At 43.5% G+C, this 26,583-nt stretch overlaps 1 protein-coding gene across 1 annotated transcript; it reads left to right on the forward strand.

The window, feature by feature from the left end:
• The first annotated feature begins 85 nt into the window (after positions 1-85).
• On the forward strand, positions 86-22,704 carry LOC120848215. Its single transcript, XM_040220188.2, has 8 exons — positions 86-244; positions 6,531-6,595; positions 11,299-11,380; positions 11,495-11,523; positions 12,657-12,711; positions 13,059-13,102; positions 15,019-15,112; positions 22,524-22,704. Exons 1-8 carry the CDS (start codon positions 205-207, stop codon positions 22,643-22,645), a joined length of 531 nt encoding a protein of 176 aa, XP_040076122.1. The 5' UTR covers positions 86-204; the 3' UTR covers positions 22,646-22,704.
• The last annotated feature ends 3,879 nt before the right edge of the window (positions 22,705-26,583 follow it).

Below are 26,583 nucleotides of genomic sequence, written 5' to 3' on the forward strand. Positions count from 1 at the left end.
CGCCAAGGTTGTTTTTATCAGTCGCGCAGCTGGCGGCAGCAGATTGCAGCTAGAGATAGCAAGAGGATCCGCACAGCATTGAAAACCACGTAAATCGTTCAGGCTGGAGCTCGCTTTTGTAGGCGTCATATTTCAGGCAGGAAGCTCTCCCTCCGTTGCTTTCGGGAAAGCCTTCGTTGTTTTCAAGTTACACTAAACAGCACCATGTGGAAAATTGCGCCCTCAAGCCTCTTCTTGACTTTCGGTGAGCTTCCCCCTACCTTTAATCAAAAAGGTGAAGTGGTGCGAGAAAGACAAAGACGAAAATGGTTTTAATTGTTCCGCTACCATCGCGATTCTGCCGCATTTTGCAGTGCCTTGATTTTGCGTGCGCGCTAGAACGTTATGCGTCGTCAAGAGACATCAGTGCACCTTCACGAAGAGCACTAAGGCATCATCGTTTGTGCTGAACTTGTGCAGAAGGTGGAGGAACTTAAGAACAAGTAGTTCCCCTTGAAGTTTTGAAATGGGTACAGACCGTAAAATAGTTAACACGATATCCTGTCTTGCCAGTTATGGATGTTATTATGCGATTAATATGGAGCTATTATGTGAATGTGATTATTTTTATTTTGCGATTGCCAGGGAAAGGCAGGGGCGGCGGTGGCGTTTTAGAGGTTTTGACTAGATTTAAAAGTAATAAAAATGTACAAAACCTAGTAAAAAATATTGAACCAAGTAATAAAGAGGTTTAGCATTGCCGAATTCGACGGGGGCTCGCATTTACAGCCTCTGCCGCAGAAAACGCTCCAAGTCAGTCAGCGGCGGCTTGACTTTAGTAAACGTGAGTACGCTTGTAGCCGCCTAAAAATAGTCCAGTGTTGAGTCAAATATTCAACAATGTTCTTGGTGTAAGATACTAAATACCTATTTGAAAATGTATTTGGAGTAGTATTTAAGTTACTTTTACCAAGAACTACCTTGAGTCGAGTACAAATACCTTGAAAAAGTAATTGAATTACATGTGAAGACACTCGGCTAGTAGATTGCAAGCTGGCTATATAATAATAAACAATTCAAAAGGGGTACTCTACTTGTGATGACTTTGCTGACAATCACATTCTGCTGTGATCTTTACGACCTTCAAGGAGCTGCTTAGGTTCTGCAATCTATGTTTACTTCTGAAAACAATTTTAGGAGCCAGGAGGACTCGCATATTGTAGGCATGGCAACTGGAGTGCTTTAGTTTGGCGACAGACGGCTCATGACACATTCTGGAATACGTTCGTGATATGCCTTGACGCGATTCGACGGACTTGACATATAGTCCGGCATTGAATATTCCTAACAGGCGAACTAGGAGTTGATCAGACAGATAGATTTGATGATGAGTATGCGAGCGAACGACAACGTGCACGCTCAGGAGAAACAACAAGGACAGCAGCTTTTGCCGCTGATTAACCACCAAGAGCGAGTATTTTGTCTCCAAAGCCAAGGGCAAGTAGGAGCGCCTGTACCTTCAAACTGTTAAAAAATACTAGGATGATAAAGAGGGAAACATAAGTAACTCAAGGAAGTGTGCACAAAACCGCTTTCAATCCATGGCTTCATCTGGCGGAAAACTAGGTTGGAGTATTCTAAAAATGAAACAAGCTTGAGAGCCAAAGTAAAGCGACAATAGGCACACAAGGGGTTTTATGGAAGCCCAATTTAGGTCACTGCAGCTCAATAAAGCCAGCAGGACCTAGCTTCCTTGGTCAATGGAGTGTCCTCGCTCCCCTGAAAACTTGCTCGCGCATTTTCATACACACTGAACGGGCGATTTCCGAAAATGCTCCATTGTGACCATTTTCGACGTTGGCGTCACAATCTTCTGCTGACGGAACCAGTTTAGGATTAGACAAAAGGTGTAAAACTTGATTAATGTCACCAGCACATTGCTAGCTCCAAGACTAACGTGTCGTCCGAAACCAACTTGAAAACAAACAAGAAAGCGGAGAAGGGGACATTTAAAAGCGGGCGTACTTGGGGCTATCTATTTTATCTTTTGTTGGCACTCTTAGACTGCATTTTGCTCGTGCGTTGTTTTCTGCCCTGTGTTTTGTCGCTGGCCTCCCACTCTGCAATCGGCTCAGCTCTGCCCTGGAGTTTGACGACCCCTAGTTCCGTAGATTGTTTCAGTGACAAATATATTCGAAGGTTGGACAATGTATTTGAGATACTGAGTACAAGAAAGTGAAAAAGATTTAATTAAGATGGAGGAGCAAATACTTCAGACTAAATGTATTTAGAAGATATAAAAATACATCGAAAAGTATTTGAAGCACAGTATCTTGAGTAGAGTATTTAAGATTGGTCCAAATCTGAAAAATGCACGCTTGATTATTCTGACAGAGACAAGAGAACACAGAATGTGTCTAGCACAAATTACACTCCGTGTGTGGTTTGTGCTAAATATGTCATTCTTCCCAATTTTTTAAAATTTAAACCTCTGTTAATATCATCTAAAACCTACTCCTCTCGCCGGCATGTTTGCATTGCAATAAAATAATTTACCCATTCAGACTACCATAGCTTCCTACCCAACATCTGGGTTTACTAGATTTTAAGAAAAAGCCGAGGAAAAAAGCTTGATTTGAGATATTTTTTGTATCTGTACTAACTTGAATGCTTACAGCTCAGACAATAGAAAACTAAGATTATAAACCTAAAAAAAACACGTAAAGTAGACTGCATGAGGCGGTGTGAGCGATTCTGTTGCAAGACCAAGTCTCCAAGTACTTGAAAGAAAACTAAGATTATAAACCTAAAAAAAACACGTAAAGTAGACTGCATGAGGCGGTGTGGGCGATTCTGTTGCAAGACCAAGTCTCCAAGTACTTGAAATAAAAGAACCGGAAAAGAGATACCTTCACGCGGAACCTCGAAAAAGAAGTTGGCCGGTCATCTATGACATAATGGCAGAGAACTGTCAGAGTAACAAGATACCCGGACGCCTTTCTATTCCACTACGACGAACTTTTCACGCAAATACCTTCTGCGCACCCTAGACAAAAGCTATATAATAAATAGAAGGAACACCCTCCATGCTGAGGCCAGGAGAATCAACGAGTATCCCTCTACTGATGGAAGTGAAGAAAACAAGATATTGCTGAAATCTAAGGCCGGAAGGCTCCAGGTCCAGATGAACTGCCAGCAAACTTCTACGCGAAGTAGAAAAAGGATCTTGCACCAATACTTCGTGTGTTCAATTAATCGTGCGATAAAGGTTCCCTACCACTTTTATTTCAATAAGCACACACAATAATACCCTTGAAGTCCAATTATTCTAACTAGCTACGACAAATGCGAGGCGAGGGAAGAATAGCCTTATCAGTTGTGAATATAGAATACTTGCCGGACGAATTCCAAACTTGAGAGCAATACGGTCGCTAGTTACCACAAAACCTACTCCATAAAAGCAAGGAACGTACCAACAAACTTTCAGATTGTAGTCTATATAGACCTCTCAAACAGCTACGATATTACAAAACGACCTTGCAAAATGTTTGGATAGAGTGGAGCATTCCCTTATTTTCTGAAGCGTGAAACATATCCAAATAGGCGAAAATGCTGAGAAAAACGTACATCTACCAAAAAAAAAAAAAATTTGCTCAAGTTGAATGCTCGGTGCGTCAAGGATACTCCATTCCGCCCCTTCTCGAGGACATATATTTGGAGTCCCTCTGGAGATGCATCGCAAGAAACAGTATGGGCCACGGTTTTCGTCTCCATTGTTGTGAGGTGAACATCCTCGCTTATGCGGACGACCTTGTGATTGTGTGGGCATATAAACCCAGTATAAAAAGAACACTGTGATGCATTTCATACTTACGTGCTTCTTCTGGTGTGACTGTCAGCAAGGAAAAGAGTGATGGCTCCTGTTACAGGAAGTAGTGACATCGCCATCAAATTTGGTGGATATCACGTGTTCAGCGAGGAAGTCGCACCTTTTAAGCGTGCCATTGATTGCTGTATAGACAACCCCAAGTCAATATGAAACAATGTCGAAACGAGTGCGAAATCTGCTTCTCGCATGTGTAACATTGGATTTATTTCGAACGTTGGTCGAGTTCCAGTATGTATCTCACCAAAATTAACGTGCTCCTTTCAGATCATGCATTGTTTAAGAGTGACCGTAAATACGTTTCATAGACTTTTTGCGACGTTTCTTTAAAGATCGTCTAATTGCCTATGCGAAGGTCAAATTTCGTTTGATATGTTGAAGGTGGGGGTCTCGGCTTAGGACGCATTTTTGTATGGCAGTGATTGCCAGATGGGCGTTTATTTCAACAACAACGTTCGTTTCTTGAAATCTCCAGAAATATATTTTTTACAAAATATTTAGAACCAGAGATTCAAATAGATGACGCACAAGACATAACAACGCTGCGAGGTTTTTATAAGAAAGTAGCAAACGCCATAGAATATTTTTTCCAAGTTAGATTTAATCCAGCCTATTTAGAGTCTTGCTCTAAAAGAGTTAGTAAAGCAACCACTGATCTCATTGTTCCAACTTTCGCTGTACTGTTTATGCCCTTAGTGATATCGGCGCGTGCCGATGTCACCAAAATGCAAGACGTTCATCTTTCGCTTTCATTTGATAACTGTGCAAGATAAAGAATGCCTTGAATTCCGGGGAATTTAATAACTGCAGTCAATGTACTGTAGACATACTAGAACAACTGAAACGTTAACGCACACTTTTGTTTTATGTGTCGATGCTGTTTTTTTATGTTTTCAAAAGAACGCCAAAAAGCATTTTGAACTTGAAAAAATAAATATTCACTACTTATATTTCTACAACCACCTGGATATTGTGCTCGATACACTTGCAGTCTGAGGGCTTTACAGTCTCTTGAAACAAGTAATATCGATACCGAAAGGGGAGTTGCCAAAGCCTTCTTGGTAAATTTCAAGAACATCGCGATTACAGTGGGGCAACAACTCAATCTTTGTATTTCTGAAGATGAAGAGTGGAAGGAAGTGGCGAGGAGCCTATATAGCCAGTGACAGGTTAATTAAGACCTTAGAAAAAGCTCCTTCCAGCTCTTACCAATCTAGCGGAGCGAATGCTAGAGAAGAGGCGAAATCCTCTCCGGTGTTCGCTCTATATACAAACTTTTCATATAATCTTAACGTATGTAACCCTGCAGCGTGTCACTCGTTCATGACGGCCACTATTACGCTCGTTCTGACGCGCGTTCATGGCAATTTTCGCCTAAAAACCGACTCATAAAACGTACTCTGTGCTAAAAAAGAAAAAAAGAACGTTTTGCAAAAACCTTTTTGATAAAAATTCACGCTACGCGTTCCTTACAAGTACCGCCAACTGTTGCGGTGCGAACGCTCAAGACACGTGTCACGAGTAAGTGCGCTGCCATTATTCGCTTCTAAGGACCGTTCCTTTAAATGCATCGCCGCCATTTTCTTCCAAGGGCTGCACGAGGCGCATGCCTCGTGCAGCCCTTGGAAGCCCGTGGCGCATTTGACGTATGCTTTCAAATACAAACGCGTCAAGGGTCTTTTAAGTTTATATGATTCGCAAATAGTTCGTTGAAACTATCGTTGTTAGAGGAGACCTACTTTATTAATTACAGTGGGCACACGAAAGCACGTGGCATCGGGTACTCTGGTACGTTCAGGCGAGCAACTGAAACGCACCTGCATCGCTGCAGTTTCTCATCGGGCCGTTAGGGTAATCTGTTAGCGCCCGATGCCACACGCCCCTGTGTTCCTACTTGCTGTGATTAAGATGTTGCACCCTCCAGATCTTTTAACAATACCTCGCGGGCGCCGACCGGCCGCTTGATCAGCGCACGATCACGGCGTGAAGCGGGCAAACCAACGAGAGTATGCGCGCTGGCAAAAGGCACGCGCGCTTACGCAGCGACGTCTGCTAGGCTGTTCTTTAAAGCACGACCCACCTCTGCTCTGTTATCTGCACCGCCGCCTCTCCACCGCTAACCGGTGGTAAAGAAACGCCCCCTAGACAGCAAGGCCGTAGTGGTGAACCCTCCTCACCGGTCAGTCGGGAAGAGGCGGCGGCGCGGTTAACAGGAGCAGGGTGGGTCGTGCTTTGGGGAACATCCTATGCCGGCACTGCTGTAAACAAACAAGTTCGGTTTTATAAATATTATTAGGTTCTAACTGTTATGATTCGGCGCTGCATGTTGTTCCTGTACATAAAAATAATAATTAAATACTCGCTTGCACGTTCTACCAGGTGCTAGCAAAATCTTCATGCGAATCAGAGCTTAGCGTGTGCCCCATCTTTTTTTTTTACTTCGTCGTTTTTTTTTTTTTTTTTCTTTTTCTTTGTGAGCTAACGGCGATATATTTAGGTTTCTTCAAAATACTATTTCCTTGGGGTTATGAGTTGCAATTAAATTAATAAATAAAGCGTGGGGATAGAGGTGTCTAGTCTTACGAACTCCAATACACGGTGAATACCACCAACGTAAATTCATTGTGTAATACGCTGGCCTCATTCTCAGTCTATCTCGTTGCAGCTATTGCACTTCACGGATGTCATGCATCGAAGGGAAGACAGGGGTCTCCGATGGTGTGCGCCAATGTACGTGTATCTCGTTGACTTTCCCTCACCTCGTCGTCACAGCTGCTTTCATGCGACACGTGTTATCTCGGAGCCGGCTCTAGAAAGAAAATAAACCGGCACCATGGAGGGGTTAATAATATTTTCGATAAGTAATGTACATTTTTTTTTAAAGCTTTACTGATTTGTTTTAGAAAAGCCGTCAAAGTTACACTTAAGCGTTTTGTACAGGTGAGTTATACGGCCAGGGAGACATTATGTGGGTGTCTAATCTTTGCGATAAATCAGCCAATTAATTAATATTCGTTAATGCACTTTATAATTAGTAAAATAGAGATATGGTTCCAATCAGAAACTTACAGAGCGTCACGAAAACCACTAAATCAACTCTTTTTAGAACGACGTGAAGCTCGTGGGAAACTCGGGGGTGCGCCAAAGTTACCACTTGTGAAGCAGGCGCAAAGGTAGCAGTGGCGGAACGCGATGATTATTTATCATCCGCGTTGACTTTAAGGTCAACGCGGATGATAAAACCTTTGCATGTGAAAAAAAAAAAACACTTTTTTTTAACAGCTTAGATGGAAAAAAATGTTATAAGGCGAATTTACAACGAAGAAAAAGAATTTAGAGCTATATTTATGGCGGAAAACGAATTTCAAGTTTCCGCCCGCGGGAGCCGCCGCGGGTCACGTGGTTGACCTGTGCGCCGTCGCGCTGCGCCGCCGCCTCCTCAAAGTCACGCCGCCGCCGCCATCGCCGCCGCTCAAGTTGGACTGCTCCGGGGCGCCGCCACCGTCATCTGACCGGCGCGCAGGTCTATCACATCTGCTCTTGCTTTTTCAGGAGCTTCCTTTGGGTTCTAAAAGTCACGTACTAATCTTCGTTTTTTGTTGTACTTTAGACGAAGATGACTAAGTAACTTTTAGAGACCATACGAAGATTCGGAAAGAGCGGAAGCGGCACGTGACAAATAGCAGCCAGTCACGTGATAATTAGCGGCCACTTTTCCGTTGCGCCCCCTAGCGCCAACTGCAAATTCGTATCGCGCCGGAAATATAGCTCTAATTTTTTTTTCGTTGTAAGATCGTTTTATGACTTCCTTTTCCCAACCAAACTGTTTAAAAACATTTCTTTTTTCCTTTGCATGTGTTTTTTTAAGGCTATTTGACCCCACAGAGGCGTCAGTTAACTTGAATCGGAAAAGGAGTCCGTTGCCAGAGGATAAACTGGTTAAACCCTGAACCTGAAGCCGCCGCGGCACGCTTCTAATATACATCATGCAAAAGACAGCGTGCGGACACCGTCTGGGCTGTGCTTCTTTCTCGAATGGCGCTCCTGCCACTATGGTGCCTGGAACGCGTCTACGAATGGTGTGTTTACAGCGTCCAGAAAAGTGGTCCTTCGATTTTTGCCTGATGACGTCATAGAAGTATCATGCTGTCGCCAGTCGCGATCCTGGCGGCGTCCCGACAGCTGTGGTGTATGTGGCAGACGCCTGTTCTGCTGCAGGTCGTTCTCCTGTGAGGCAGTCCACGGAAGCTTCAGCAGCGAGAAGTTGGGACGCAGTGACGACAGTGAGACTCGCGTTCGCTTGTGCTATTCACAGCTCCTCATTAGCATTTCCACCACCAACCGCCAGGATCGCGTCATGCAACCGCATGACACTCCGGCTTCTGTGACGCCATTTGTTGCCAATTCGAAATCACCTTTCGTGTTTGGGCAGCATAGGACTCTAAACACACCAGTCGAAGACGCGCTCCAGGCACCATATACTGTGACGTTGGCATAATCCACAGTTTTCAGATGTGCTCCAATCTTACTCATGTATGAAACAACCGTGCTTCGAACAACAATAATCCTGACGTCGTATCTGCAGCTAGCACCGTGTCTCTTGTAGTCTTGGACGTAACGCACTACCAGCTATGGCGATACCGGCAACGAGTAACATTCTTTGGTAACGTAGTAACGTACTCGTGATTTATTCGAAACAATAGGGAGTTGTAGTAGATCGTTTTCCTCCTCCGCTATGTTATCCCCGAAGAAAACGCCGCAGCTGCGCATGCGCGCCGCCAGCCCTCTCTGCATAGTGATCAAGGTCTTGCGGCGGATTACGGAGCGCTATCCGAGTGCTTAGCGGGCTGCGGGAACGGTCTACTACAATTCCCTAGTAACGCGTAACGTGCTTCCGTTACGTATTTTTAATAAAGCGTAACGTAGTTAGGTTACTCGTTACCTGTCCTCCCCAAGACTTCGGTAAATTACTTTTTAGTACAGCCTATAGGAACAAACGCAAGCACTGTGCCTTTCGTTTGCGTTGCGTTCTACACGCTGCTCTTGCGCATCGTCGCCATGCGCCAATCCAAGACCGCAGTTTGGGCTCCGCGCACGCGCACTGTGGAACACGCAACGCTAACGAAAAGAGCTTGCGTTCGCTAGTACAGGTAATACTAAAACTAGCTGTCGTCGCGTTTATAGGCACCAAGTCGTGAATTCTTTCACTCCAACCCCCATACCTTCATAATGTTGCCTCTTTTTTCCCACATGCAACTGTAAAAAAGACGAGGTGATTATGTTATGATATGGCATGGAGATAGTAGAGAGTTTTAGTATTGCGTATAGGAGCACACGCAAAAGCTGCGTTAAAAGCCGAACCAATTAAAGCTGTGTCTCATTTAATATCCTCACAACTCGTCTATATATTTAACGCCGGTTTAATCAAGGGCATTTTTCCAGACTGAATGAAAATAGCCAGGGTTTGCGTTTTGCGCAAAGGTGGAGCGCTGAACGACCTGAGTAATTACCGACCCACATCGGTTTAACCTATGTTTTCTAAACTTTTGGAGAGACTTATATTCACCAAGCTTACCCACTTTCCTGGTGCAAATAATTCGATTGCAAGTCAATAATATGGGTTTCAAAAGAACAAATCAACGGAAATGGCTTTGTTGAATGTAAAAAATAAAAGTATTAACAATATATAGGAACTAAGCTTTTCACACTCGGAATTTTTTTAGATTACAGCAAGGCTTTATAAAGCACGATATTTTGTTAACAAAACTGCCAATGTATGTAATCAAAGGCCCTGCATTGGCACTGATTCGTAGTTACTTATCGTCACGTTCTCAATATACGTTCATAAATGGCATGCGTTCGCAGCTTGAAACAATTACTTATGGTGTACCGCGAGGATCTATTCTTGGTCCATTGTTATTTCTATTGTATATAAATGACATTGTAAATCTGCCACATACACCATATATTCATTTGTACGCTGATAACACGAATGTATTTTTTTTATTCAAACCTAATGAAGCTATAAACAATGTCAAATGAGTGGTTCATTGATTTACCCCTATGGTTACAGTCCAACAAACTTCAGTTGAACACTGGCAAGACAAAATATATTATTTTCAAGCCTAAAAATAAACCTATTGACTATCAAATAAACGTAAATTTTGAAAGCACATTTATAAAAAAACGTTAGGTCCCATAAATTTTGTGGTCTTCGTTTAGATGAGAGTTTAACTTGGCCTCGACATGTGGAACACCTTCGTTCAAAGCTTTACCAATCTATCGGCATTTTTCGTAAAGTTCGGCTACTTCTGCCTTCTTGGTTGAAACGTCAGTTATATTATGCATTGTTACACACCCGTCATAACTACTATTCAATAATTTGGGAAACAACAACACAACTAACCTTGACAAGTTACTAGTCCTACAGAAGAAAGCTGTCCAGTGCATAGATAGTCTAGAGATAGTTGCCGCATACTGCTGCTTCTTTTCTGAAAAAACAATACTCTTTCCTTCCAACAACATTATTACTTGAGAGTGACTCTAGAAAATTACACAGAATTTAAAAACAGCGAGTCTCTATTTCTAGAAAATTAACCACAAAAAACCACAGCAAAACCACATGACTTAATTACGTCATGGAAAATATGTTATAAAAAAAACTCCCCCAAATTATGGGTCTCAACTTTTGAGTTACATTATTCCTGGATTTTTATGTAGATTCCCAGAAACGGTAGTCATTATTACTGTCAATCACCTCGAAATTTATAAAACAAAATAAAGCATTGCATATTAGGTCCTCAGCAATAATACGGCTCTCACCCTTCCTTCCTTTTTCGTTTCGTCTTCCCTTTGTTTTGTATAATTTATAGCACATATATCATCCCACTTTATGTTCAGATATATATATATATATTCTTAGTTTGACATTAAGCCAATGCTACAAGTGCACCATTCGTTGCATGTCTGTAATTATGTCTATTGTTGCTCTGCTGCTATAGCGCTGTAACGGGGACTGGAGCATTGCCAGGCGGCTTTGGTCGCCTTTTGCTCCAGCCTCACAGACCTCTAGTCTAAATAAAGAAACAGGCTCTGCGCACGCGCGTTATCACCATGCGCCAATCCAAGACGCTATGTAGACTCCCGCGCACGCGCAGTGTAAAAAAACGCGACACAAACGCACAATGATGGGGTTTCCTCGAGAACGCAATACTAAAACTCACAAAAGTTTCTTTACATATGGCTCTTATGCATACCTGGTCTTTTGTATGATGCACGAGCAGTGTGCCCCCGGCTTTAGACTGAAAAGTGTACGTAAAGACAATGCAACGCCGCCCGCAGAGAATGTGGCTCTACCGATGTCTTAACACTTCCGTCGGCTGAACTTGTCCCTCTCCTCAGTCGTAACCACCTCCCATGCGTTTCTTCCATAGGACTCAAGCTGCTCAAACGGGCAACTTTGCGTGACCCATTACAAATACCTCCAAGGCCAGGCGTGCACCGAGGATAAATTCTGTAAGTCTAGGAAAAAAAAACAAAAAAACTGCTCGTCTGGGATTTTATTTGTTTCAAGGTCTCTCGGTGGAGGAGGATTTTAAAAATCATGGAACTGATCTTTGTTTTTTGCAGGTATTGACGTCTCGACCAGCACATGCTCGGTAAGCACGTTCTTAAAAAGGTTTAAGGCTATGCAGGGTGTTTTAGAGCGCAGCTCTTAGGGGCCCGTTTCCAGCCTGAGTGGCGTCGGCGTAACCGGGGGGGGGGGGGGGGGGGGGGGGCGTCACGTGACCCCCGAGGTCACGTGACCCCCCCCCCCGAGGTCACGTGACGCCCCCCCCCCCCCCCCGCGAGGTCACGTGACACCCCCCCCCCCCGGAGGTCACGTGACCCCGCTCCCCCGAGATCACGTGACGACCCGCAGGTGACGTGACCCCCCTCAGTACCCTTCCCTACTCCTCAATTGCTGCGCTCCAATTCGGCATTACAGGGATTTGTAAACGGCTTTCATTTTTTATTCCCCTTTTTTGAATGATGCCAAATTATTTTTAAATAAGACGGGACACTTAGCACTAGACAACTAAGTCCTTTGGAATAGCGTCAACCACCACGGAGGACGGCGGACGTGAGCTGATTCTTACAAATTACATAAATTCTACTAGCGTTTTTTTTTTCAATATTCGCTTTAGTTGGCACAATTCAACAAGAAATCTCTTGCCCGTCGTCAGCATATGTCATAGCAATTGTTCAAATTAAGACATCTGGATTCTGCTTTGTGCTCTTTTGTTGCGAATTTAGGTTGTCAAGTTTCGTCAAACCGACAGTAAGGCAGAAAAGCGTGAAAAAGCATTTTATGCTGTAATAAAATTTGGATACGTACACTGAAAAAAAAAATCTTGTCCTGCTACATTTTCTTCTTCTCCGATTTTGATAAATGTATCTATCTTACTCACTTACTTCGTCATTCACACATGTGCTTGGTGCCGGCGCCAGATGATTCCGCAGGTGTCTAAAAGAGCGCAATATGCTCTTATACTTCGATGGTACGAGCCAAGGGAAAAATCAAGCAGTGCGTGTGGCGCAACGTCAAGGTCCTCGCCGTCATTTTGTAGATGCTCATTTTCCAGCTCATCTAGCTAAGAGCAGAAACTTTGTGCTTTTAGTTTGTTCGTATGCTCTTCTTTGTCTCTTAGGCTTTTAACGCGCTCTCACTTGAAGTGAAACGAAGCATAATTGCGCTGGTCTCAATATGCAACAAAACTTGATTGAAATAATGTTGGAAATTTTTCAATAGTGCTTATCAGGTTATACCTGCCGTAAGAAGAACTGCCCCTCATCGCCATTTGAATGTAAGTAGAACTGTTTTCCGAAGCCCTTCTTGATTTTAAGATATCGCTGCATTATTCGAACACCAGCTTGGTGCTCGAACATCAGCGGTGGATGTGTGTTAACGTACCGCAGCTGCGAGCACGTCGAGTGAACGCTCACACGGCAGAACCCAGGCACTCTGCACAATCCCCACCCCTGCCTGTTTCTATCTGCGTGTCATTGCTTTTGTTTATTCTATTTTCTTTATTGAATGATCTCGAAGAATCTAATTATTGAATGGCAAGGGTCTATCTTATGGGAGTTCCCTTCTAAGTTCTAAGCGTTAACGTCACCAACCTTTTTCAATATTGAGTTTCAATATTTTCAGGTATTCTGGCCGAAGACCAGGTCAGCAGATGTGAGGGACCAAACGTATGTATAGCTACTGCATCTAACCGTATAGTCAGCGTAGATTAAAATAAAGCCGCTGAACGACCCCAGAGTACCGCAGATTAAGCTAAAGTCGCTGAACCAGAGAATCGACACCATCGAATGGTTTGATACGCTGATATCAGTCATCTGAATTATGGGAGAAAAAAACGTTTTCATACAACGCCGTGTACTATATTTGGCTGCTTAGTGTATTCCCGGGCTGCCATAGCTACATATAGACGATGCTTATTTGAGCGTGCTGACAAACCACCACGTTGATTTCGTGAAATAGTTCTTTTTTTTTTACCCTCTACGAGCAATCGGTTACTTTACATAGAAAGTTAACTCATACCTCGATCATTTTAACAAAAATGGTGAACTCAGAATATGTCGTACATGAATTATGCGTGCGTTGTGATTTAATGTGCTTGTTTACGGAATACTTTGGGCAGTTTCGGGGGTGTTGCAAGCTCGACGCAGCTCGTACGTTCATCTGAATGATCAATCAGAAATATCGAGAAAAAAGTTAAAATTTGTGAAGGAGCAGTGGCATGGTCAGATCACGTAGAGCTACGCTTCGTGATTCGGAAGCCAACTGCGCACGTCCAAAGCAGGATCTGCTGAGTTTTACTTGGTTCAGCTGCTTGCTCTCTTGTTCGCCTCCTCTCAGGGACGCCGAACAAAGGCGCCGGGCTGCGGATCGCATAATCCGCGATTTGATTCTCTCTTTGCCGCTTGGTAAATCTCGTTCATTAGGAAAAAGCGGGATAAATTATGAGTATAAGTATGCTTCTTTGTGCTTGGTATGCGTATTTATTGGCTTTCGTGGGCTCTGGATATTTTATGTTGCTTTGGCCCGCCTAATTTCCTGAGCATGATGTCCAGTCCATAAACACATTTTATGTTAAAGGAACAATAAGCGAACGTAAAATGTTTAGGTTGGATTACGACCAGACCGGTCGGAAGGAGAGAAGCACGTTAGATTTTGCTGAAACTTTCCATGACCACTGTCATAAAAAGCCCCACTGCTATACTCCAGTTTTCTTGAACTAGCAATCCGGTCATTGATTAAATGCGCCGGATATAAATTAAGTGATATACGGCCATGGTTCAATCATTTGAAAGTAGGGCTGGGCGTCGATTAAAACTTTAACCTAATGAATCGCCCCCCTTTAGTCGATTAATTAATCGAATAATTGGTCGCGTACATTTCCATGCATAAAATATTTAAAAAAGTGTTCTCTCTTTTATTTTTGATGAATATAAACGGCGCAATATACAATTTACATTTCGAATCAACCTCGATGTGAGTTGAGAACGCTTCAAAGACGCTCACAGGTTATTACTTTAGCTGCATGAGGCAAAGAGGTTCGTTCCTATTCACCGGCAAGAGCGACCTCTTTTAATTGTTCACAATAGTCCCTGTGGTGCTAAACGGATACTCGAACGGCGTTGACATGGCTAGGACACGTTTAGCATTTTGCAATTGTCTTGAGTCAGAAATCTCGCCTCGGCAGTTTACTTTAGGGTAAAATTTAACCTTAAGTGTACCTGTCATACAGGTGTACTCGTACCCATCTGCGTGGTGAAAGCGTTGAATATTTATTTTCTTTTGTTTCGGCAAAAATTAGCCAATTAACCGGTTAAAAAGTTAACCGCGATTAAAGCATTAATCGATTAATAGGTAGGTTAATCAATCAATTTCCCAGCCCTGTTTCAAAGTCTGCATTGGTTTTGCCCACTTTAATGACAATTCTAGATGAAGAACTTGGGCAGCAGGTAGTCTTTAAATTGGGAGTGCTTATCCCTTAAACAAATAGCTGTCCTTTTACACAATCTCGCCAATGAATATGCCACGACGGTTAATCTGTAAACAAAATTTCTGGACTGAAATTGTTTTTTTGTTTCTTTTCCAGAGTTTCGTGTGCCCCCAGAACGAATACTGCGCTTACCGGTTTCAGGACCTATATTGCTACACATGCCCCTGCTATGATGCCTACAACACTACATGTGAGCTACTCGCAAAATGTACCATTTCAAGGAATGAGCGGCAAAGATATGACTTTCAAAACTTGATGCGTGATTATTTTTTTTTTTAATTTGCTGATCCGGTTTACGTAGATGTTGTTTTGCTCACTCCTTGAGACAATTAACCTAGATCAAGCAGTGAGTAAAATGTCTCAGGACCTGGGACTACGGGAGGCGTTGTTACTCGAGTAATCCCGGCAATCGAAGCCTAGGAATATCCATTTGCGTTAGAGAGCGGTAGGTACATTCAGTTTTCAGAAGCAAAGGCCCTGAAGTAAAACGAGCGTAACTGCAATCCAATCAACGTTGTCTAATGATCACCAGCAAACATTAGTATCCTTCTCGTTTTCAACAGTTTTTTTTTTTAATTTCTTATATTTCGTTTAATTATTTTTTCTCCCAGCGTAATTTCTCAATTTTTAATGATAATCTGTCGTTTTTATATGAGAATCGGCGAGCGACTGAAAAAGGTGAAAAACTTAGCAAAGTAAGAAGCAACCATTTAAGACGCACTGAATGAAGCACTAAGTTATGAAAGGTACTACCGGATCCCAATGAATTTCGAACACCGGAGCACGTGGCCTTTGTTGCACGCTGCGCTTCCTGGAGGCAACTATAGTCGGTGACAGGTTAAGAGTTCAACGGAGCCTCTTCCCACCTCTTTCCACCTTCGCGAAACAAACATTGTCATATACAGTAAAGATGAGGACAAGTAGAAGAGGGACATTGAATAGTCGCTGTCCTGTGCCCCTAGACCTCGTCTTTCCGCTGTATACGCTACCATGTTCAATAAAATAGCCCACCAGATGATTCTGCTGTAGCTGAGCGATCGGTGGAGGGATGGCGACCTCTCCAGCGTTCGCTCTGCTCAATTAGGAAGAGGTGGGAGGAGTTTCTGGACTCTTTACCTGTTAGCTGTCACCGACTACAGACCGTTTTTCTTGGCGGCCACCTTGTTGAATTGTTACGTAGCTGAGTTTGGGCACAAAAGCAAATAACTTTATTTGCCCATTGGAAAGCGCTAGAATTAAGGGGGTTCGCACAGAGAGTTATACTTTTTCTTGGCTTTTGTAGCTATGCACAAATTATGTACTTTAGTTTTTGTCGCTCAACCCAACTACGTCATATATAAACATGCCAAACGTTACACAAAAGCGCTTTTTAGAAACTAAGGGTTCGAAAGGGGATCTGCGAGGTGGCGCGTCTTCCTCTATAGGGCAACCTGCAATGCCTTTTGGTTTTGCGCTATCCAGCGACTAAAGCAAGAACTATTGGGTATGCCTGGGAGTGGCGTCTGCATTCCTCAAACGCGAGCTATTACTCTGGTGGCGCCGCTCAGCCTTGTTTCTGAAGCAAGAAATGCTGGGTAGGCCAAGAAGCCATGATCGCATAGCATGCCAGTACGGTGGAATCTACGCCCTGGCGGGCCGATCGGAACATGACTACATATCACCGCAGTGCACTTTTACTGAGAAGTATCAAGGTTTTGCTGCGTCATGGTCCGATATATGTGCGTTGCGCTCTTTCACATAGAGAAATATTGAAGCCGTCAGTACGCAATGTTTGGGCTTGTCGTTCACCCTTTGCCAATTTACAACGAGAGATGGTATAATCGTGGGCTCCCGCTCTGCTTGCACCACCTGGCTGACGCCGGCTGGCTATATGTCCACCCTAGTGGCCCCCCTTCTACTCCGCGGTTTTATCAGTTCTTATACTTAGTTTCATCTTGCTGAATCGCAGCGAAAGGTTAGAAGCTTCAACAGCCAATCAAACTCAAGTTTAGAAGTGACGTCACCTGGCTCCTCGGGCGCATATCAGTGCGCGAGTTAAAATAGCGCTGATTAGAAGTTCGGCGAGGTCACGGTGCGGATACAACGTTTTTTGTCTGCGGTGTTCGAGAAAACTCTGACTTGTGTACTTCACTCGATTCACTGCACAAACTCAAGTGCCTTTGGTTATCGTGGCTGGAACCTCTTCACGTACCGAGGTTGACGCGAAGCTTTGCAGTCTTCATTTTGTGAGTAATAATGTGATGGCACGTTACACAGAAGCCTAGCATGTTGAGCAGGAGCAGGCTCCGCAGAAGCTCTGCCTTTACTTCTTGTGCCACAAGGAAAATTTGAGACTTTTCTGTCACTCAAGAGATCTAGTAGGCCTAAACAGTGGAACGTCGACTCCAACCTAACCGCCTTGAGAAATGTCTCGGCTCCATGGACTCTCCGACCAGGGCTCGTGTGTCGAATGTGAAAGTGCCGATGAAGATTTGCTCCACTGCACTATAGGGGGCTGATAATAAGTGACTCACTAAGCATGTGCGACAAAATTAAGCTGATTTTGTCCTTTTTGCAACGCCATTAAAGGCAAGAGGAGCTGCCGAATAAACATATTTTTGCCAGCGACACCAGATAAGCTGCCAATGACACTGTTTGGATTCACCGCTGTTATCAACCCGCTCTGCCGTGTCGATCCCGGCGACACACGCTTCCGAAGTGGTATCAACGCTATCAACGTCTAGTACCCAAAGATCCCCTCGAGAGGGCTTCGATCTGTGCAAAATTTAACCTATTCTTTTCTCTTTTTTTTATTTCAGAAATTATTTTAATCAGTCCTCTCGTACTTCAAGAAACAGTGAACGAAAGACAGCGCATTCAGCGGAATTACAAATGCCAGATGACATTTTAAACAAGCAGCAGGGTCATTTTAAAGATGTTTTTCACGTAATAACTTTTGAATAGAAAATTTTTATTCTGAAGATTTTTTGTAGGACTTCACATCGGCCATGGTACCATGAATGTTGAATAAGAGAACATGACGGTAACGCTAGCACTGACAACTAGAAGCCTAATTTCTCCAAACATGCACCATATTTATATAATAAATATTACGTTTGAGAGCTTCTTTAGAACACGCATGATGTGTCACTGGTACAAAACACGAACATTACGTCAAAGGGAAACTCCGGCCGCTTTTTGAGCTACCAAAACAAAGTGTATTTTCTGAATACCCGGATTTAGTCTTCACGCCACACGGTATGATATTTATTTTGTCGAAACGCAAACTAGCGATTCATAAAACCGTAAATGAGGATGATGATGAAACCAAATTTCCATTTCCAGTGGTGTGACGTCACAAATTATACAGACTTTAAGGTCACGCATGTAGACTTAAACGGAGTCTGTCAAGCGTTTTTTTTTTTTTTTTTTTTTTTTTTTTTTTGTGATTGTCAGGGAATGAGCTTTCCAGCTTTTTTTTTTTTTTTTTACCACCATCAAACGTCTCGTAATCATTTGGGAACTGGGTTGAGTGTTCATTCTGTACCATTTCTGTCGCCACATTTCAGTGGTGCCAGGAGGGGCTCTCGGTTTGAGAAACAAGATGAGAACGTAATGTAAAAAAATTCAGTAACTTCGAGATTTCATTCTATTTTCGCACAATACTTAGGGGACTGGTACATCCATGTGTGTCGATGCGTTGAGCCAATCTTGAGGCAAAATCAGCGACTGTAAAAATATCGCTAGGGTACCCCTGCCTTGTCCTATCATTTCCATCGTAAACCGGAGACACGGAAAAATAAAAAAACGGACAAAACAACAAGTCTCAAACACAGCTTCTAGTTTATTTGAACACCTCCGCTCTTATATATACACAACAACCCTCCTCTCCAAAGGTCGACACACCTCCTCTCCACTCCATCAACGACATCTCAAACTGAACCAATGACACATTGGTTCAGTTTGAGATGTCGTTGATGGAGTGGAGAGGAGGTGTGTCGACCTTTGGAGAGGAGGGTTGTTGTGTATATATAAGAGCGGAGGTGTTCAAATAAACTAGAAGCTGTGTTTGAGACTTGTTGTTGTTTTGTCCGTTTTTTTATTTTTCCGTGTCTCCGGTTTACGATGGAAGTTCTTCACCAGCTCGCCTGTGCTTTTACCCTTTCTTCGTTAGTTGTCCTATCAGTTTTTGACTCACTACTTTGCGATGCGTAAGAATGCCTTGCCAGGGCCGTGTCACCTTGCGCTGCAGTTCAACGCAAGATGAAATTAAGTATATTTGTCTCTAAGTTAAAAAATCACGTATCGAAAATCACGTGCTCCGCTGTTCACAATTCATTCGTGCCCGACAGTATTCAAAAGAGACTCTTGTCAAATGCCCCGCTACAAGCCAACGTTACTAGAACAGCTATAGGTCGTTTGTATTTTATCAAATATAACCCAGAATGTTTACATGGCAGTCTTCTCGGGCTTTTATCGCTTCATTGAGCACAAAATTAATTCGGCGCAACATGTCTTCATGCAGGGCCTCTCGGTAGAGCGTAATCTTTGTCAGTTTATACAGTTCTGTGCTCGTATCTTTGAACACGAGGGCAAGTTGATCAGTGTGTTTAGACATGACTGAAACATTTGATAACGTGAACCATAAATTGCTTTTAGTTAAGAAGTCCGAAAATGGTTTAACTAATGGGAGCATATGTAATGGTCCTAAACTTATTTTCCGGAGTGCTCAAACTCTGTTGGCATACAGGAAGCCTTGTCCGTCCCGTACAAGTCAACCTCTGGAGTCTATCAGAGATATAATCTTGGTACTCTTTTGTACAATACATTTGAAAATGATCTCTTTGATTGTGTTATGTTTTCTCAATTGCTGCAGCATGCTCGAAATGTAAAAATATTTCACAGGATAGAAGCCCACTGTGACTGCATGGAAATACAGATTGATATCGACGCGGTCAAAATGTGGTTCTTCAATAATGGCCTTAAAGTAAATCCGAAAGCAACTAACGTTATCAGATTCAGTTGAAGAAATTTAGTACCTTTTCATGTCCCAGACGTCTGAAATAGAAAGAACATCTGTCGTACGGGACCTTGGAGTGTTATGAGATTCCGCCCCTTGAATGGGCACTCTCGTTAATGCTGGGGTGGTCTCATCATTGAGGATGTTCGGCATGGCGTCATGAATTACGTGAGAGTTTAAAACCAAATCAAAATCTGCAATTTTGATGCTAAATTGCTTTGTCCGCTCAAACTTTTAATTATCTTCTACGGCCTGGAATTCACAATTCTTCAAGTCCTATGCGTAGTGAAAGCGTCTAGACACTTTTATTCAATTAATTTATGAACAAGTGAGTAAAATGGTTTTAAAAACATTTTCCGAAAGAAGAGATCCTCCTGATTTGTTGATTTCGCCCAAATTTTAAACGGCAAGGTGTCACGCTAGAGTTTATTACTTACCAAAAACATTTGTTTGCCTCCTCGCTATTTGAGGTCAATGGAACTGTTTCATGTTGGTGGGCGCTCCCAGCTTTCGCCTCTCACCCGAATAGAAGTTTAGATTAAGAGTCTTTTGACACCTTCGATTGACACGTTAATGAATGTAAGCTGTTTTAAAAACCTGGTAACGCCAGAACTATAAAATGATGTGTGAGTTTGTTTTCTGTATTTCTTGATTCGGTATTTTGAGTGTACAACGCTATTTTTTGTCTGTATGTTTCTTCGTTTGTGTTTGGTTGCAGAACCAGGAAGGCGTGTTGCTGTTGGTGGGCATCAATAAATAAAAATCTGCGTAAACATAAGAAAAAGAGAAGCGCAGCTGGGAATTTCCCTTCAAATTTTTGGAAGCTGGCTCCACCCCGTACTTCAAAACAGAACCATACGCGATCGCTGCCGTCGCCGTCGTTTTAGCCGCCACGGCCACTCCGGCAACTACACAAACCTGAACGGAAATGGAAGCAAAAAGAACAGAAAAAAAAAAATCTCGCATATGTCTGTCAAGCGAACTTTCGCTCGCTCCATTTGTCTCGAAATAAACTGCGTACTGCCAACTGTTCAACGAACTAATTAAGACTAACGGAACGGACATACCGTCAAAGAGCGGCGCTGTTTTAATTTAATAAGGGTCCCAGTGATTCGGTTCCGCTGGACGCAGGGGGTTCGCGTTCTGAAGGGCGAGCTTTTTCAACTGAGTTGTCCTATGCTCCGTTTCACTCGAGTCCGAGCGCTGCTGACGTCACAATTTTGTGGGTCCAATGAAGCTTTAGCGTCAAAAGGCAACGTGATGATCACCGGCTAAACTAATCCCTTACAACAGTGAATGCTTTGCTATCCTGCGCTACATCTGAGAGTGATTGGTTTAACCGGCTGTAGGAAACGCACGAAGACGACAAGCGCCGTGACGACGACGTAGTTTTCATGTCGCTTGAATTACCTAATCGCAGCGTAGCATCGGCCCTGAGACCAGACTTACAAACGTGTGTGTGTAAGTCCGGTCTCAGGGCGCCGCCATCTTTCTGAGTTGGGGTGGGCTTGAACGCGGCACAATCCGATTGCGATTGCGTGCTGGTTGCATTGGGCGCGTTCAGTAGCGCCTCCCTTGCCTCCGAACGGAGTGACTCGGGTCAGAGCTCTTTGGATTTTCTCGCCGGAAATCGTCACCAGCCAGGAACCGCCGTCATCTTTAACTCCTTTGACTCTACGTGCACCGACTTCGGTCTCGGTGCTTCGGAGCTTTACTCCGAAGCCCCGGAGTTACGTGCACCGAAAGTGACTTTTGGCAGTCCAGTGGAAGGAGTCAGTGACTCCTTGACTCCGGGGCCGCTACTGAACGCGCCCATTGGCTGCTGTATCAGCTCAAGGGTGAACGGAGTATAGTTGACGAACCGGACGGGTGAAAGAAACGGAGGGAGCTCTCGTTTTACATTCCCTAACGGCGTTGAAACGTTTAAAGGTATGCTGGTATGTTACATTTGTACGGGGCGTTAGAATCAAAGCGCGTTTTCACTAGAACCCCCCAAACTACCGCAGGCAACGCCGTGCTTCGTCCGCCCTCAGTTCTACTAGAGTGGAGGTGAAACGAAGACGCTGGCGGCGCCACCACCGCGGAGTGATACCAGACGGCTTTAAAGGAGGGAACGCCGTCTGACGGAGCCCTCTTATCTAGAGAACTTGTCCGTCCGTCAGTCCGTGGGTTTCTGCGTTAAATGTAGCACAGAAATTGACGTCACGTGAGCCCTACACTAATTCAATTCCCCAGCTAAATTAAGTGGGGAAATTGACGTCACGTGATGAATAGTCGGTGACAAGTTAAGAACGCAATAGGTCCTCCTCTTCCGGATAACACTTCGACGCACGCGTCACCAAAACCCGGAAAGGCAACAAGCGCGTGTATGAGGCTGCATTCCTAGACTGTCACCTACTACAAACACCAATTAAGTTGTTTCTTTGTTAGATTTGGCGGCGACACTGATGAACAATGGGTTCGCCTTCCCTCCCCCAAAACGACTGTTTAGTGTGTTCTAAACAAATTTTCACGGTCGCTACTTCCGCATTTCATCCATTGTGGAACTTTGTAAATAAAGGTCACTATCAATTTTATAACCGACGTTTTTCTTCTCCTCCAGGCGTGAAGGACAAGTGTGGAGCTGGCAGCCTTGCGATAATTACGTCCAGGAGCTACACGTGCGATGGATGCGCATCGGCGGTATCTGTTCTCACCGGCATTAAGGAAAACCGCGCAGGATGAACCTCTACAAGCCCGTGCTATGAGCTAATAAACTGGTATAAAGAATGTTCGCGACACTGCCCAATGTGTGCCGTCGTTTTCGTTGTTCTTTCCGTTTGATTAGGGGGGGGGGGGGGGGCGGGGGACAGTTTTTAAATATGAGAAACAAAAGAATCGCGTAAAACATCGAGTACGCATACAGGTAGACCTGATACATTACTGTAGTTAGCTGCTTCTCACTCGGGTCACTGTTTTCAGTGCAATAATCATTTCCAGTGCAATGACTGTTTTCGATTGCAATGTTTGTTTTCAGTGCAATTGTCATTTTAGTGCAATGATCGTTTTAGTGCACTAATAATTTAAATAGCAATGATTGTTTTTTAGTGCCATGATTGTTACAGTGCAGCAATCGTTTTAAGCAAAAAATATACATTTTTTTTTATTTTTTATTTTACTCTAGTGCTATTTTTCCCAGCACAAACACAGCGCGCCGCTCCAACACCACACAGACGCTGTTCATTTCAAGTAAACTGCGAACAGATGACTCGCGGAGGAGGAAGGACAAGTAGGGCAACTAAAGGAGCCAGTCCTACCTCAAGCTTTCGCCGCTGCGTGAGGAGAGCCTCTGCGGCAGCCAAGAAGTGTTCTAGAAAAGTGTCCATTTAGTTAAGCCTTTACGCTGGTGGCACACAGATCGTTGTTACTCAATACTAGTTATGAACCGAATCTGCCGAACATCAGATTCGGCAAAGTTCGGCAAATGCCGAACTTTTGAAGGGAAGTTCGGCGAAGTTTCAGGAAAAATTTGGCTAATGTCTGCTCACGCGCGAGAACGCTACGGGCCATGGATTGAAAATGGACGCCGTGCAGTTGTGCGGTTACCATCGTGCAGCGTAGTACAACCAGCGGTTACGGCAAAGTGTGGAGTAGGCAACGCGGTAACTGTGCGTTTGTGAACGAGTGTGCTTTTCTTCCACATTTTCTGCCTCAAGAATAAAAGATCGACCAGTAACGTACGCAGTATACTGCGCAAGTGACAAATGATGCGGTACGTTTTGGATAACGTGATTTTTCTTTGACATTTTAAGTGATGCAACGACGTAGTTGAAACATTGGCCGGCAATTACTTTAAAGCACCCCTCGCAATTATAGTGATTCTGTTTTCGGCTCAGAAGTAGTGTGAGACAAGACAAAATAATATTGCTTTCTCAAGCGTTATTTCGCATTTTCATGTACCTGCATGAAACTAAACACAAAACTATGATGCTCGACGTTGCACATCCGACATGACTAAAGCGCGAAACACATGTACGATGAAACCGTCCGATCCGACGTCCGACCGCGCAATACGATGGTCGGAGGCGAGGGTTTTCAACGCTCTCCGATGCTACGAAAACCCTCTCCCCCCAACGTCATTCCGGCAGTCCGCACGTCGGATCGGAAGGTTTTCGTCGTACATGTGTTTCGCGCTTAACCGCTCATTCACACTGGAAGCGGATCCTCGTTCGCAAAGCGGTTGCGAACGCGCTTGTGTAAAGATCCAGTACAATTGCACGCGCACTTGATGTCCTCGAGTGCGCGTGCGATTGTAGTGGATTTTTATACAACCGCGTTCGCAACCGCTTTGTGAACGCGGATCCGCTTCCAGTGTGAATGAGTGGTAACTCTCCCTATCTTCCAAAACGTTCGTGTGTGTCCTAACACCAGAAACCGGTATTTTAAAGGTTAAAAACGAGACGTTGGGAATATGGGACATACACTTTCATGCAGAGCTGATGTCAGGTGAGTGACTCAAATCGAAAAACATGCATATTTACAATAATAATAATATTATTATTTCTTCTGATGAAGGCTCAGCAACGTTGCATTCGTTTTCGCGCGCGCACAAACCGTTGACTCTCAGAGAAAGCAAGAACGCAGCGTTATTTCCTTCATTTTAGCAATGTACACACACATGCTGGCTTGCGCGGATATTGTATCAAAACCGAAACTCTCGTAGCGTGATTCGTGACTGCCCCCTTGCGCGACGCTCGCTTCTACCCAACCTCGATGTCACGCCACTTCTTCAAGGAGCCATTAAAATTGCCAGTAAACACACAAAAACGACACCAATACAATTATCTTGTAGAATATCACCTTATTTAGTAATAACTGTGTCAATATGCATTACATGTTGCATTTAAGTTAAGAAAAAAAATACAAAACCTTTTTTTGCGAGGAAAAACTAAAGGTCAGCGTGAAGTCTGGTAACAATGTATTTTTGCCGAATCTTTGCCGAATCCAGAAAAGTTCGGCGAAAGTTCGGCTTTGCCGAATCCCAAGATTCGGCGACTTTCGATGCGGCAAAAGTTCGGCCTATCACAACTCAATACATCAAACGGAATGTAATGCCTGGATACACGGTCAAATACGCTACGTGGAAGTTCTGTTTTGGAATCAAGAGGGTGAGACGAAAAGATACTTTGAAGAGACACCTCCAAACAATTTTTGGGGGTGTCGCCCTAGAAAATCTCTGGGGAACGCTAATAGCCGCGGGTATTTTTTGAGGTAAAGCTCCAATATATTGGGTGTCCCAAGTCGACAGGCTCGATCAGAAATGGACGATAAATTCGACGCCTGCACGTAGTAATCTACACTTTTCGTCAAAGGTGTATTTCACAGGTCGGTTTTTTCTTGTAAAATTACAAAGCGTGCTCTTTTTCTGTACAAAATACGGCCAAGAAACTTCCCAGGGTTTACGGCAGGCGGCGAAGAAGACGACTAAGTCGAGTTGACAAACCGTATTTTTTATTTTTTTTATAAAGACAACACAAGCCGAGCAGGAAGCAATATTTCACCATCAAAATGCGACGCAATGCACTGGGCAATACACCTATCGAAACTGAGACTACAAGATAATGTTGCTCAACATCCGCCATGATTTTTTGATGTTGTTTACAGTAGGAGTTTTTAGATTATTAAGGAAATGTAATGTCTATTTCAATATTGCGAAATTATAGTACGCACGTTGAGCTAATCGAGTCGATCGTGGCTGTTAACCACATAATCAGACATAAATACACAAGATCCGCAGTTGTTTTTTTCGACTAATTTAGTTCACTTCTTGCGCTGATCCCGCTGACTATATGGGAGCTCCCATTTATTTATTTATTTATTTATTTAAGTACCCTCAAGGCCCTGGGGCATTACAGAGGGGAGTGGTACACGACAAATTTGGAACACAAACAATATACAAACACTAAAAGCCAAGCACGAAAAATGTAAAAAAAAAGTGCAAACAAATTAAGAAATGTATAAAACAAGGCAAACAAACAAAAAGAAATATTAACATAGGTAAGTAGTCAACGCACTTCTAAACAAGTCAAATGATGGTATGTTTACTAATTGCGCGGGAAGGCGATTCCACTCTGAAGATGTCCTTGGAATAAAAGAGTTATAATAGGCTGAGGTAATGCAATGAGGAATTCCCACTTTAAATTGATGATCTACGCGCGGCGAGATGAAAACAGGATTTAACATTAGTTTATTTTTTAGCGAAGTATTGGAATGATAAATTTTATAAAGAAGACACAAACGAGATATTTTTCGGCGTAATGAAAGAGCAGGAAGTGATAAATTAGTTTTCATAGTTGAGACACTAGATGTGCGATGATAGTTAGTAAATATAAAACGGGCACCGCGATTCTGTAGGGCTTCAAGATCAGTCACGAGAGTTGAGAGACCAGGATCCCAGATTGCTGCTGCATAGTCTAGTTTGGAACGGACAAGGGTTTTATACATTAGTAGTTTTAGGGAAACTGGGGCTAACCTAAAGTTTCTCTTTAGGTAACCAAGCATGGAGTTAGCGTTGGCGATAATGTGGTCAGTATGGGTTTTCCATGACATGTTAGAAGTGATGTGCACCCCAAGGTACTTATAGCATGGTACAGTTTCAAGAGGAATTTCAACGATTGAGTAAC

This window comes from Ixodes scapularis, unplaced genomic scaffold (assembly GCF_016920785.2).
Source record: "Ixodes scapularis isolate PalLabHiFi unplaced genomic scaffold, ASM1692078v2 PGA_scaffold1__304_contigs__length_218370807, whole genome shotgun sequence".
NCBI classification, from domain to species: domain Eukaryota; kingdom Metazoa; phylum Arthropoda; class Arachnida; order Ixodida; family Ixodidae; genus Ixodes; species Ixodes scapularis.

What these genes read in the sequence shown, in the direction of transcription:
- LOC120848215 (XM_040220188.2), top strand. Translation starts at nt 205, where the DNA reads ATGTGGAAAATTGCGCCCTCAAGCCTCTTCTTGACTTTCG. An exon ending in GCAGATGTGAGGGACCAAAC is followed by an intron (nt 13,103 to 15,018) that starts GTATGTATAGCT and finishes TTTCTTTTCCAG; the next exon opens with AGTTTCGTGTGCCCCCAGAA. An exon ending in TGATGCCTACAACACTACAT is followed by an intron (nt 15,113 to 22,523) that starts GTGAGCTACTCG and finishes CTTCTCCTCCAG; the next exon opens with GCGTGAAGGACAAGTGTGGA.